General features: G+C 46.8%; 1 protein-coding gene across 6 annotated transcripts in view; it reads left to right on the top strand.

Moving 5' to 3' along the window:
- Positions 1 to 304: 304 nt before the first annotated feature.
- FGFR3 (fibroblast growth factor receptor 3) overlaps positions 305 to 12,619 on the top strand; it is a 51,039-nt gene continuing 38,724 nt past the window's right edge. For 4 of the 6 annotated variants that reach the window (XM_042870973.1, XM_042870972.1, XM_042870971.1 and 1 more), the window contains exon 1: positions 305 to 476. In XM_042870973.1, coding sequence (XP_042726907.1) covers positions 305 to 476 — 172 coding nt within the window. Of the gene's footprint in view, positions 477 to 8,402; positions 8,428 to 12,619 lie in introns of those variants that run through there. The other 2 variants (XM_042870975.1, XM_042870974.1) reach the window with 1 other exon arrangement.

The following is a 12,619-nucleotide window of genomic DNA, read 5'->3' as shown; positions in this document are numbered from 1 at the left end:
TTTTCTCACTTGTTTTCCCCTTTTCTCACTTGTTTTCCCCTTTTCTCACTCGTTTTCCCTTTTTTCTAATCCCCATTATCCTCTTTAACCCCCATTTCCCTTTTTCATCTCTGTTTGCCCTTTTATCCCCATCTTACCCCCATTCCCTTTTCTATCCCCATTTCACCTTTCCCCCTCCCTCATCCCACCACTCCAACCCCGGGAGGACCGTGCGGAGCTCCTCCCGCATTCAGCTCCTCTCTCCCTCTCCCGGCAGCGCAGCAGCGGAGCGGAGCGCTGAGCGGCGGCAGCATGCGGCCGGGGGATGTCTGAGGCGGGCGGCGGTGCGGCGGCGGCGGCCTCGCTGCCCCGGAGCCGCGCCGGAGGGATGCGGGCTGCCTGGGGCTCCGTCTGGTGCCTGTGCCTAGCGGCGGCCGTCGGAGCGCTGCCGGCGGCGCGGCGGCGCGGAGCGGAGCGAAGCGGCGGGCAGGCGGCAGGTAAGGAGGGCAGCGTACGCGGGGCGGATGGGAACGGCCGGAGCGGGAGTTATGAATGAAAGCGGCGGGATCGTGCGTGGTGGTGGTGGTGGTGCTCTGGAGGGAAAATGGATTTTGAACAGTTGTTGAAAAGGCTCTCGCGGCGCTGAGTGCCCTTCGGGGATTTGTGCCTCCGGTTCTTCGCGGTGCTTGGGGCGGCGGGGGCTTCTTACGCACCAACAGTCGCAACTCATTGAGTTAGGGACGAGGCGTTGGGGAAGGAGCCGCTAAACACCTCCTCTCGAGGAAAAGCCGTACAAAAGCTGTTTTAAGGAAAAAAAGCTCTTCGGGTGGGTTTGCAACTTCTCGCTGATCCGCCTCAGCTGCTCCCTGAGCCCCTGTTTGTTTTTCGAAGCCCCTTCGCAGCCCCCCGGCTCCAGGGTTGCATGTACCCGGCAGAAAGTTTCCATTGTTCACCACTGGGTTTCTGAGCCCCCGTTGCCAAAAAAGTGACAGGGGAATAAATGGGCTTCGCGGAGGCCGGGGGTGGGGGCATTACTTTCATACTCCTTTTGGTTAAAGCCATAAATCATGCCGGGGGTTGGTTTTGTTTTCGAGAAAGTCCTAATAAAACCCCAGATTCTTAGTGTAACTCGTTTGGCTCATTTTTCACAGCCAGAATAATTGATTTATGGGTCAAACACGGCAGCGAGCGCGTCGAGGTGGGCGTCTGGGTGGAAGTGAAGGGGCAGGGAGCGTGTGTCAGTCTCTGTGCTGTCATTTGGGGGACAGTTTGGAGGGGTTAACCTGGAGGGATATCACTGCTTTGGGATTTCCAGTGAAAATCATAGGACTTTAGATTCACTTGAGTTGGAAATCGTCGGGATAAGGCTCTCTCACTGCTGTCGATGACCATATGCGTGTCAGTATCAACCTGACAGTGGCCATGTGGGTGTCACTGTCAACTCCAGGGAGTGGGATAAGACTGAGCATTCTGGGCTCCGTTCCCCATGGGCTACTCAGTGATATCCCTAGGGGTGACACTGGCCACGTGCGTGGAGATGTGGGAAGCCGGGCATTGCCCAGCCCACAGCATCTCCTGGAGGGAAAAAGGTTGTGCAAAAGAAACTGTAAAGAACATAAACCCTCCTAGCCGGGTAAAAACACATTTTGCTTTTCAGCCTTTGAATGGAATGGTAAAAAGCAAATTCTTTCTCCTGATCAAATGGGCCATGGGGTGTTGGCTCATTACTGAGGGCTGTTGTTCGCCGGGCTTTGCATTTACAGTCTAAGGCCTTATTTTCCATAAAGGGGCTTGGAAGGATTTTTCCCCAGTGATCTAATTCTCCACACGGGGCTGTGAAGGCTGTAACAGCTACTGCTTTGTGCCTGTCCCCAGCTCCATAAAACACACATTGAGGGGAGGCGTTCTGGAGGTATGTGTGTGTTTGCTAATACGGACGCGCGCTGCTGGCGGAGGTGGAGGGGTGCAGGTTTTAACATCTCCGCGGGGAGGTGTTGGGCTGCTGGCAGGAAGGAGGCAGATGGCGGGGCTGTTGCTGAATAGAAGCTCAACTCAAAACACCAGGGGCCTCATCTGGGCTGAGTTTCTCCCCTCTCCCTTTCTCGAGGCTGCTGCAGGAAGAACAATGTCAAAATTTCCTCCCCCCCCCCCCGTTGTGTTTTTTCTCTTTTTTTTTATGAATGAAAGCGGAGAGGCAAGGCAGGAGTGAATGTGTGTGTCATTCAGGGGCTATGGCAGAGATGATTAGGGAGGTCAGTGAACTCCTTTGCAGCCCTGAGCATGCGGTCACTCTATTCAGCAGTCACAGAATAGACATCCCTATAAAAAAGCCCGTCCAATTTGCATTAGTATTCAGATAAAGATATTACTGGGTACGATTTGTGCATGTCAAGTGACGCTGCTTGCTCTGAGAGCAGGGCTGACCAACGGCAGCGTTTTGCTTTGCAAAACTTGTGATATCCATCCCATCTACCAGAAATGTACATAGAAAAAAAGGGAATTTCTGGGATTTCTGGTACTGGTGCTATGGAGCCATGTGTGTCTGTTAAACTCTGAAGTTTGTGCGGAAAGCTTTGCTCTTTTAGGAGCCAGGACTGATGGTCCCTTAGCTGTGGTCACATTGTCACCGAGCAGAATGTGTGAATTCAGGTTCCAGTCCAGCAGAGGCACACAGGGGCTCTGGTGACTTCCCCATTTGGAAATGACTGGGGATGCACTTGCTGGGGCTGATAGGTTTTGTGCAGCCGATGGCAGAGGTTCAGGCCGCTCTGCTGAGCTTTGTGTACCCAGATGTTCCAAAGTTCACCCTAAATTGCCCTTGTGCTGAGTGTGTGCCACACGGCACCAGAGCGGTTCCCTTCAGGACAGTGTTCTGAAACTCTCTATAAAGGGCCCATTGTAAATGGGTAGTGCTCCTGATCTTGTGCCCGAGACCTGAAATCCTTCGGATTCAGTGCTATGAGTGATACAGTGCTGAGATAAAAAGTTGATCCATTTGTTCTTTAAGAATAGCTGCAGAAGAACGTAATGAAGTCCTTTATGTTGAGTCTAGCATATTTTATTGAGGAATTAAATTAGAGGACAAAGGAAAAGGTGATGAAATATGGCTTTTCTTGGTTGTCTCTTACCTAGCAAATAGAGAACCAGAGAGCCTATGGCAGTGCAGGGACTGACTCGTTACAGCACCTGACAGCGGCTGTATAGCACCGCGTATTGACAGAGGTCACTCCAATTAAATCTGAGGGTTTTTTTCCCTTTTAATTAAGACTTTTTGAACAGCACCGGATAGGGAACACGATGAAAGTGAATCTGAAGATTGTGTCGCAAAGTGCTGATCTGCTAATTAAATCCTGCAATTAAACTAAGCCACTTTGACCAGCACGTTCACTTTTATGAATCTCCTGAACACATCAGCACTGTTGGGAAGGGATACTGATCATGAATGCTACAAATTTACAGTAGCTCTATAAAGGATAGAGTGAGTTTGGTGACTTTTTCCCAGCTGGGCTAAACCTGGGCATCAATGAAACCCACTCGATTTTTATTTCCTTTCCCCGTCTGAGAGGACTTCCCTTTTTCCCAGCGTGCTGCACGCTCATAACTTTCCCCGTGCCCTGCCAGCCGGTCGGTCTGGCTCTGCATACCGTTTTGTTGGCTTTCTGAAGCAGCCTGCTGACTCAGCACCCGCCAGAGGAGAAGTCCCAAAGCACCCCCTGAGCAAACCGCTAGCTGAACCATGACTGAAGCCTCATATGAGGTCTTTCATTGCTTTTTTCTCCTGGGCCTCCTCCATAGCTTATCGGCTTGCTGTTGGCCACTCTTGGGGCCGTTTATCTGTGTGATCTGGTACTTTTTCTCTGAATTGGAGCCGCCAGCCCTGATGCCCCCTTCCTGATAGCTCACAGTTCAGGTTGCCGGGTGGCAGAGATAGGATGTAGAGACCTGGATGAGTGGAGAAAGGCTTTTTATTCCTGCCGTGACAGCACTGTGATCCCAATGTGTGATGTTCTTTCCCCCTAAGTATCAGCTCCTTGGCTCAAATGACCAGGAAGTTTCCATAATATCAAAAGCAAACAAAAACTGTGCGATAACAGTGGAGTAAAACCTTTGGTAAACTTGGTAGTTAAAATGTGAAAGGTAATGAGACGTAAACCTGCCCTGTATCACCCTGATAAGGGGGAGTTGCAGTGCCCAGGTGGACAGGGAGGTTAGCTCTTATTTTTTTTCTGCTGTGACACTCAGGTTACACAATTTAGCAAAGCTTTTTTTTTTCCTTTCTTTTTTAAGAATCATGGTGCAGCAAAGCGAGAAAACACTTCTCCAGTAACTGCTTCAGTTTCAGATGTATTCATCTAAAAAAGGTGCGGTATTCGTAGCAGAGGGGGAGTCAGCTTTGGTGAGCTGGCATTGCTTTCCCAAAGCCACAGAAGGGGGGAAGATAAAGACTTGATAGAATAAAAAGGTTCTATTAAAACTTGGAAGCGCCTTGGAGTTTCTTTATCACGCAGAACCGTATGCAAAACAATTACCATGTGCTTACACGTTCAGCATCTGTGAGAGTTTGGGGCCGTGCCATCTCCGCAGGTTGTGAGGGGTTAAACGTGTTAATGACTCAGAAGCAGAGGCTTCCAAGGCTGTGGGTGAGGGAAGGACGAAGGCTGCGGCTGCTCTCTGTGGCTACAAATCTTTGTGCACTGCCCCGCAATGAGTGCCTGCACCCGGTCCTAAGAGTTGTGTAATGCATTGTAGCACATTGCAGTGTTTTTATTTTTATTGCTTTTGGAGGGAGCATTTTCCTTGGGAAAAGCCAGGGTCACATCCATGGGGGCTGTCATTTGAAGGCAAGGAGATAGAGAAGATGTTTCTGGATCTAGGTGCTGAGATCAACGCTTACTAACTCCATGCTCTTCCCTTCCAAGGGCTGAAAATCTCTCTAGAATTGGAGTTTTGATTTTATTTGGATGCTTGATAGAGTTTATAAAGACCCTTCAGGGGCAGGTTTTTCAGAAGTTCTGTTGTCTGCTGCTGCCTGTCATCCTTTAAAAGTTATACCAAGGTCCTCATCTCGTGCCTATTTAATCCCAAGCAGAAATTTCCAAGGGAGCAGGCTGAAGCCCTTCACAGATTGTGGTGGAAGCAACTGTTGAGCAGAAATAGAGATTGTTTGGAAAGTTTTCTAATGACCCAAGTGAGGAAACTCAAGTTTCAAGTGGGGATGTGCTTGGCTCTACCTGGTGGGGCTGTCTGCATTCCATCTCATCCCACCTTCACTGTGTACCAAGTGAGGCAAGCTTTTGTCACCAGGTCCATACTGGCTGCCATTGGATGGTATGACAGTGACCTGATGTCTGTAGGAGAGCAGGAGCTGGTGATATTTATGGTAAAGCAGTGGTACTCAGCAGTAAACCCACTAAGAGCTCCCCTATTGCTCTATGCAGGCATGGGGAACCACTTTTTTCAGAGGATTATGGTTGTGTTGTTTTTTGTTTTTTCCTCCTATTCCACCCCCTTTCGTGTGCAGAACTCAAGAGCAAGAAATTCCCTCCCAGCAAAATATCTCAGCAGCTTAGTAAGTAAGTGGTGATTGGATTTTTTTTTCCCCTGATTTTTTTAACTTCTCTGTATAGATCCTCAGGGCAAGAATTTTACTGCTCGCCAGTAGCAGGACCTGGGCAAGATGAGCATGCTGCTTCCCCGCTGTGTGCTTGGGCTATCGGAGCTAAAGATGAGGAGGGAAAGCAGTTGCAATGGGAAGATTAAGGAGTTTGGTGTGCGCTGACAACTCACATGTGCAACCCAAGATAAACCCTGCGTGAGCCTGTCTTTAATTAAAAGAATGATCGGAATTAAGCACAGCACCATCTCTGCTGATCTGTATCATGCGCATCCCTATGAATAAAGCATTTCTGGGGAGGGAGAAGAGGAAAATGCCAGATTCTAATCTTCCTTTGCTAGCCGATAGGTCCGCCTTTTGAAAGGGCATATTTCTCCCTGGCTTGGAGCACTCGGGCATGTTGACAGTAAACAACTGTCACTTGGCAGTTTATGAAAGAGGGGGAATGTTGAAGAAAACATGTCCAGTTTAAATAGTTATGTTAATGGGCTGAGGATTCGTGCAGGAGTGGGGCGGGCGGTAAATGGAGGTGCATAACTTTGCTGGTATTTACTGTGTAAGACACGAGCTGCAAATGAATACAGTTGGAACGGTAGGGAACGCTTGCAAAATCAAATAAAAAATGCATTCATTTTACAGCCAGCGTGTTACGCATGCTCCCACAGCTTTGCATGAAAGCATGTGGGTTTTTTTTGTTGTTTTTCCAGGGAAAACTCAGAAAGCCTCTTTATATGCAGCGTGTTGGGTTGGGCGCCTGGCAAATGGAACCGCAGGGCTGGGAGCCCAGAGCTCCTTGGCCATCACCTTCCTTGCTCCTTGCAGCCTCCTTCTTCCTAAGGCTGAAGGAAGAGCGGGCTGCGAGGAAACTCAGCCTCCCACTTTGCAAACTGATAAATTACAGAAAGGAGGCCCCCCCCCCGCCCCCCCCAAAGAAAGAAACAGCAGATGGTGTCTTCTCTGCATCTCTTCCTGAAATTTTTTCCAAATCCATCACCCACCTCCTTCTTGTGAGTGGAGTGAGTGATGATCGAGCATGAAACGTTCCTTCCTGGTCAGCCCAAAGGCATCAGTGTCAGCAGTGTAATGGGTGAGTGCTCAGTGTTGAGCACTCAAGATCTGTAATCAGGCATAAAAATAAGTTTCAGGCTTTCCACGCTGCTGATTTCACTGCCTTGGAAGCAAGGATGTAAGCCACTGTTGGAGTGTGCTGGTGTTGGCTTTTGGATACCCTGTAAACCCGTGTAACTGTCGTGGCCCTTCCCCCTAGCTTCTAGCCCTGCTAGGATACAGTATAAATACAGTAAATACCATAGAATTTAATTGTAGATACTATGTTACAGTTGCCATATGTTTCATTTAGTGTTGGATATCTCAGAGAGTAGCATCTTGCTCCTGGAACCTTTGCTTGCCATCATTTCTTCCGTGTGATCCCACACAGCATAAATGCTTTCTAGGATGTTCCAGGGGAGGTTCAGGTTGGAACCTGAACTCAGAAAGTGTGGTGAGGCATTGGAACAGGCTGCCCAGGGAGATGGTGGAGTCACCATCCGTGGAGGTGTTCGAGATGGAGATGTGGCAGAGGGACAGGGTGGGTTAGTGGGCATGGTGGGGATGGTTGACAGTTGGACTAGATGATCTTAGAGGTCTTTTCCAATCTTAATGGTTCTATGATTCCACAAGTCTATGCATCTGCATGCTGTGTAAGGGAATGGCTTCAGTGGAATGTGTTAGTCCTGGCAAAAAGCACCTGAAAGCTTCTCAGGGCGCTTTCAAAACCTGTGTAAATGTTTGAAGTGAGATTTTCATCTCCCCTGCTCTCAGTGCATAGCAAATGAGGTGCGGACAAGTGATGCTGGCTTCACCCATTGCGTACGCCTGCCTGTTTTGGGGTGAGGAGAAGCAGCTGTAAGAGTAGCACACAGCAGAGAGGAGGACATGACTTTGAATTAGCCGCTGGTCCTCTGAAAGGGCTCAGAGTCCAGGTTTTGGATCACTGCCCACTCAGTGGCCTCACTGTTTATAGGTACATGTGTCCACATGGAGAAACAGATGAAAACATGAGGAGGTCGTCCAACTTTGTATGTGAAAGTGTTGCCATATGGTGGTTCATCCACCAATTGCACCCATCCTGCCCAAGGCAGCCCACCTGGAGCTTACAATCTCTGCTTGGCTTTCAGACCAATCCAGGCTGCTGGCTTCACTTTTTATCTTCCACGATGTTGTCAGCAGAAGAGAAACAGCTGTTGGCTTTCTCCTTCTCCATGCCATTGCAATGCTCAACCCTGCTGCTGCAGTGGCATCTGTCTCTCAGGGAACATTGGACACTCCTTCACAGGGAGAAGGAGGTTTTAGACATGTTTTTGTTAGGAAAACATAAAGAAAAGCTGGAAAGGTCAGTCTGTGGAGGACGGGGATGGGATCAGAGAGCCTGAGGAAGGTCCCACAGGCAGTCAAGACTGGCTGTGCCCCATCATGGGACTCTGCAAAGCATGCATTTCCTCGTAGCATCATTAAAATAGCTGCATGTGGAGATGTCAAACCTGCTGCTGGCATATCTGGAACCCAGCATAGCTCAATAAATAGAGGACAGTGATTTGGGAGCATTAAAACCGTTTGAAAGGAGTGGGAACCGAGACACGCATGACTTCCTTGAACTCTCCCTTAATTTATTATGTGCAGTCCAAAACCTGCTGTAATAGATATGGTTGCACGAGACCATTAAAAGTGCCGTTCTGCTGAACCCGATGCCCTGCTGTTGCTGCTGGAAATGATAAAAAGCCACGCTTGGGCAGGATGGTATGCAGCCCTGTGTCTGTGCCTATGCATGTATGCTGGTAAGTCCTGCTAATTTAGGAATTGTTTTCCAAGTCTGTTTTCTATAAGTCCGTAGACTTAATACAAATAAAGAGCTGAGCAAGTTTCCTGTGAGAAGCACAGAACAAATGCTAGCGTGGGATTTGAATGCAGAGAGGTGAAAACACAAATGTATACAGAAACAGCAAGTCAAACAAGCTGAAAAAATATAGTAAGGTTGATTTAACAGAGCAGTGAACTCCAAACCATCTACTCCCTTCAGCAGCCCTCTTTACAGAAGAGAAATAAAAGAATTTTTGATATCCACCATTTTTACCACCTCTGAAGGGTAGGAGTTGAGTTTAGGATGGGGACAAAGCGTTGCAGTATTGATATGAGATGTGCTTTCTAAATAATAAAATCTGGGTTTGTTGCTCAGTGGCCTCACTTCAGATTGAACTGGCTCAGACTTCATAACAGGAGATTAGCGTTGGGCTCCTGCAACTTTGGGTACCTGGCACCTCCATCCCGCTTGAGGCATTGAAATAACAGGCTTGGGTTTGAAAGATGCTGAGCCAGATCAGGATCTGCATTTCAAGCTCTTAAGCACTCTTAAAATCTGGTTATTCATTTTGATGCCTAGATATGGATTTCTGGGCTTAATCACCAACCTTTGCATTTCAAATGTTTGGCCTTTGTTTTCTTTGGTAAGTATGCAGACAGAGTGGCCCCCATTTTTTTTCCTTTTTTTTTTTTTTTTTTTTCCTTTTACACAGCTGAAAAAAGCCGGCAGAAAAGCCTGGAAGTTCTGTGTCTTATTACTCAGTAATAGGGATCTTTGAATTGTGCCATTTTATGTAACTCAAGGGAAGCTTACAAAAAAGGGGAGCATTCACTTTTTCATGTAAACATGATCCGTAATATATCTAAACCTTACAATCAGTTGGGAAAAAAAAAGCCACCAAAACTACCCTAAACCTTTGCCCTCTCTTAATCCATGTACGGGAGGGTTTTTTTAGATGTGCTTTCCCCCCCCCGAAATACAGGCAATTGATAGGCTCATAAACAAATACCAAACATAAAGTCCTAATCTCCATATAGAGGGGCCTGACCCCTTTTATGGAGAGAGAGGGTAGAGGGAGGAAGCAGGGCCAGGAGTTTGAGGTTTAATGCTTATTAAAGTTTTAGTGGGTGGGAAAATGCAATCAATAAATTTTGTTTAATGCCTCAAAACTGGTGTTGGTTTTCACTAGCTACGCTGGAGAGTAGTTTTCATTTTGAAACTAGGACACTCGTAGTTGGAATGACAATTAATGTGGAGTGAATATGGTCCCAGTTGGAAGCCAGTTTTTGAATAGCATGAAAACTCCCCCCACCTCCCATCGCTGGCTCAGGAGTATGGTAGCTTCCGTTTTTAATTAGCGGGCCAGGCAAAATTTAGCTCATTGTGTCATTCTGCTCTTTTGGCCAAATGGCTAGCTTGGTTTCTCCATCTTGCTGACATGAGGATGTTCTTTTAATTTTTCTTTAGTTTTGGTGCAGGGAGGAAGGGGGGCTTCAGGATCCTTAGGATTAAAGTCATTGTTCTGGGGTATTTACAGCCAGCTGCCTGCATTAAATGAAGATTAGAGGAGCGCGCATTGGAAGTGGAATGGAAACACGGAGGAGCTGGGATTTGGTCACTGCATAGCTGTGAACCGAAGGGGAAAGGTTGGGGCAGGCTTTATGGCAAATTTTTTCTGCTTCCATGTGATCTCCAAGTGCACTTCAGGGACTCATTGCAAGTGACCAGGTTGGAGCTGTAGCAAGGCTCCAATTCTTTGTGTCCCTTAGAAAGTTATTCTGTGGTGAACCTCAACTGGTGGGCCTGGTGTCAAAAAACAGAACAAACAGAACAAACTGGGCAAACACTCATCTGCAGAGGCACTAAGAATGTGGTCAATGTTCAGGTAGAGTTCACCAAATTCTATAATTCATCCAGAAAGCTGAAGACTTTCTCCAAACTCAAGAGCGCCATCAGCGATACATTTTTGAAGGGTTTAAGGAAGGAAATAAGGCTGGAGAGGAGGAGCCCAGGGGAAATAACTCAATGATTTTTTAACGAAACTTAAAAACATTCCCAAAGATTCAGTTTCTGTCCTTTCTTTGTGCCTTGTGGACCATTCATTTGTGTAACATATTGTTTTGGCTGCTGATTGCCTACTGCATGTCACCTGTAAAACCCAGCTAGTTGGCCTCCTCTGACAGGGCAGTGTCACATGCTGATGCTTGCAGGGCGTGAGTTTGCTCCATGGGGTTTTTGGTTATTTCAGCATGTTGCTGGAAACCTGTTCTGCTGCAGTGTAGGCTGGAGATGATTTGCTCTGGCCATTGGGAAGCTCCAGTCTGAGCCTTAGTTTTCATGGGCCTCCACTGGTTTGAGAACAAGGTTGTTGTGGTTTCTTCAGTATGGTGATGAGCTTTTTGAAATTCCTCAGACACAAAGAGTGAAAATGTAAAACCCCAACCATTTTGTGATGGGATCCATCTATTGACTCCAGGCCAGGGCAGCCTGCAGCCAACAGTTTTGGTTGGCCTCCTTTCTCCCTTACAAGTTTGTCACTCCGTCTAAAAACAAAGGCTGAGTTGGCCATCACCCTTGAGTGAATGAGAGGCAGGCTCCAAGGGAATGGCCTATGGTCATGGTCTCTTATGCTCCTCCTAGAATTTGTGCAACAAGTGTCCCATCACTGTGCACTGCATAGGAAGTGGCCAGGATTGACCAGTTTGACCACCGTGGTTGGGTGAGGTGGGCTGGTGGAGGACATTTCATATTAATTTTATTTCAGAAAAAAAGAAGAAAAAAAAAAAAGCGTGCAGAACTGTAGGGATAGACAAGGGTTGTAATTGGTAATTTCTTTTTCGTTTGTTTTGCATTAGAAACTATTGGAAGTCTGGCCTAATTTTAAGAAAAATACCCATCCGAGTCTATTCCTTTAAGCCAGCAAACTCACAGCTAAAGGCTGTCCTTGGGACAGGAACCAAAGCTTTGTGTTCCTGGGGTTTTGCATTCCCATGTTTGTTGGATGTAGCCAGGAGACCCCTTTGATTTGTTCTCTTTTTCACTCCTTAGGGCTTTGCCAGAGGGAAATCCTCCTGGCTAAAGTGTTTTTGTAACTATTTTAGCTTTGTGACGATTTATTTCTCCTTCTGACTCTAGGCATCTGAATTGGGTGATTTGAGAAAACAGTCCATTAAAAGGAGGATACTGTAGAGTCTCGATGAATCCTGTTTTCTACTTGGCCGGTGGAACAGAAAGCTAATTGCCAGTAGTAAATCCATTCAAAGGAGGGCTGGAGGGAGGGAGAAAAGCTAATATTCCTCCTTGAATGCCATTTAATCTCTGAAACCTTTCATGCAGATGTAAATTAGGATTTGCACAACAGAGTCAACAGTTGCTCCGTAGATAAGGCAGATTTGCAACATCTGCTTTTCCATTTGAGAAGCCCTTCCAAAGTCGCTGTTGGGGATAGCCAAGCTAAACACTAGAGATTTTTTTTCTCCCATAATCTCTTGCTTTTGGGAAGGAAAAAAAAAAAAAAAGGATATGACTTGTGAAATAACCTTGAGAACTGGTCATGGTTGTGCATATTCTCTAGGAAAAAAGTTTGCTTTCCTGCTAGTGCACATGCATGCACATAAAAACAGTCCTGGGAGGCAATAGAATGCAGCACACTTCTTAAGGTCTTTGGAAGAAATATTGACTGGTAACAGTTGCATAGATACTGCAGTGGTAATACTGAATAAACAGTTTACCTGTCTATTATTAGGAAAACTATTTTAAGCTTTTCCAGGGGAACCCCCATCCCACACCAAAGCAAACATACACAACAGGTGAAAGATAAATTGACCCTTTCAAATGACTGAGGCAAACTGTTTGTGGATATGGTTTCTTAAAGGCAATTTTCTAAATCACAGCTTAGGTTTTTAAGTGAAAGACCAAGTCAGTTTACTTCCAGAAGTATCCAAACTCTGGGGAGAAAAGAGAGATTGATTCCCATTTCTGGCAGTAGGATCGTAGAATCACAAGGTTGGAAAGGACCTACAAGATCATCTAGTTCAACCATCCTCCCATTACTGTTCCTACCACAAGACAATAAACCATATCTCTTACCTTTTCATCCAGACACAGCACAGAAACCCTCAGCTCCCACTGTGAGGACACACAGGTAAAATGGCAAATACAGTGTGGAT

This window comes from Lagopus leucura, unplaced genomic scaffold (assembly GCF_019238085.1).
Source record: "Lagopus leucura isolate 7727_CA_CO unplaced genomic scaffold, USGS_WTPT01 Super-Scaffold_100004, whole genome shotgun sequence".
Taxonomy (NCBI): Eukaryota; Metazoa; Chordata; class Aves; order Galliformes; family Phasianidae; genus Lagopus; species Lagopus leucura.
This window is presented reverse-complemented; position numbering and strand designations above follow the sequence as displayed.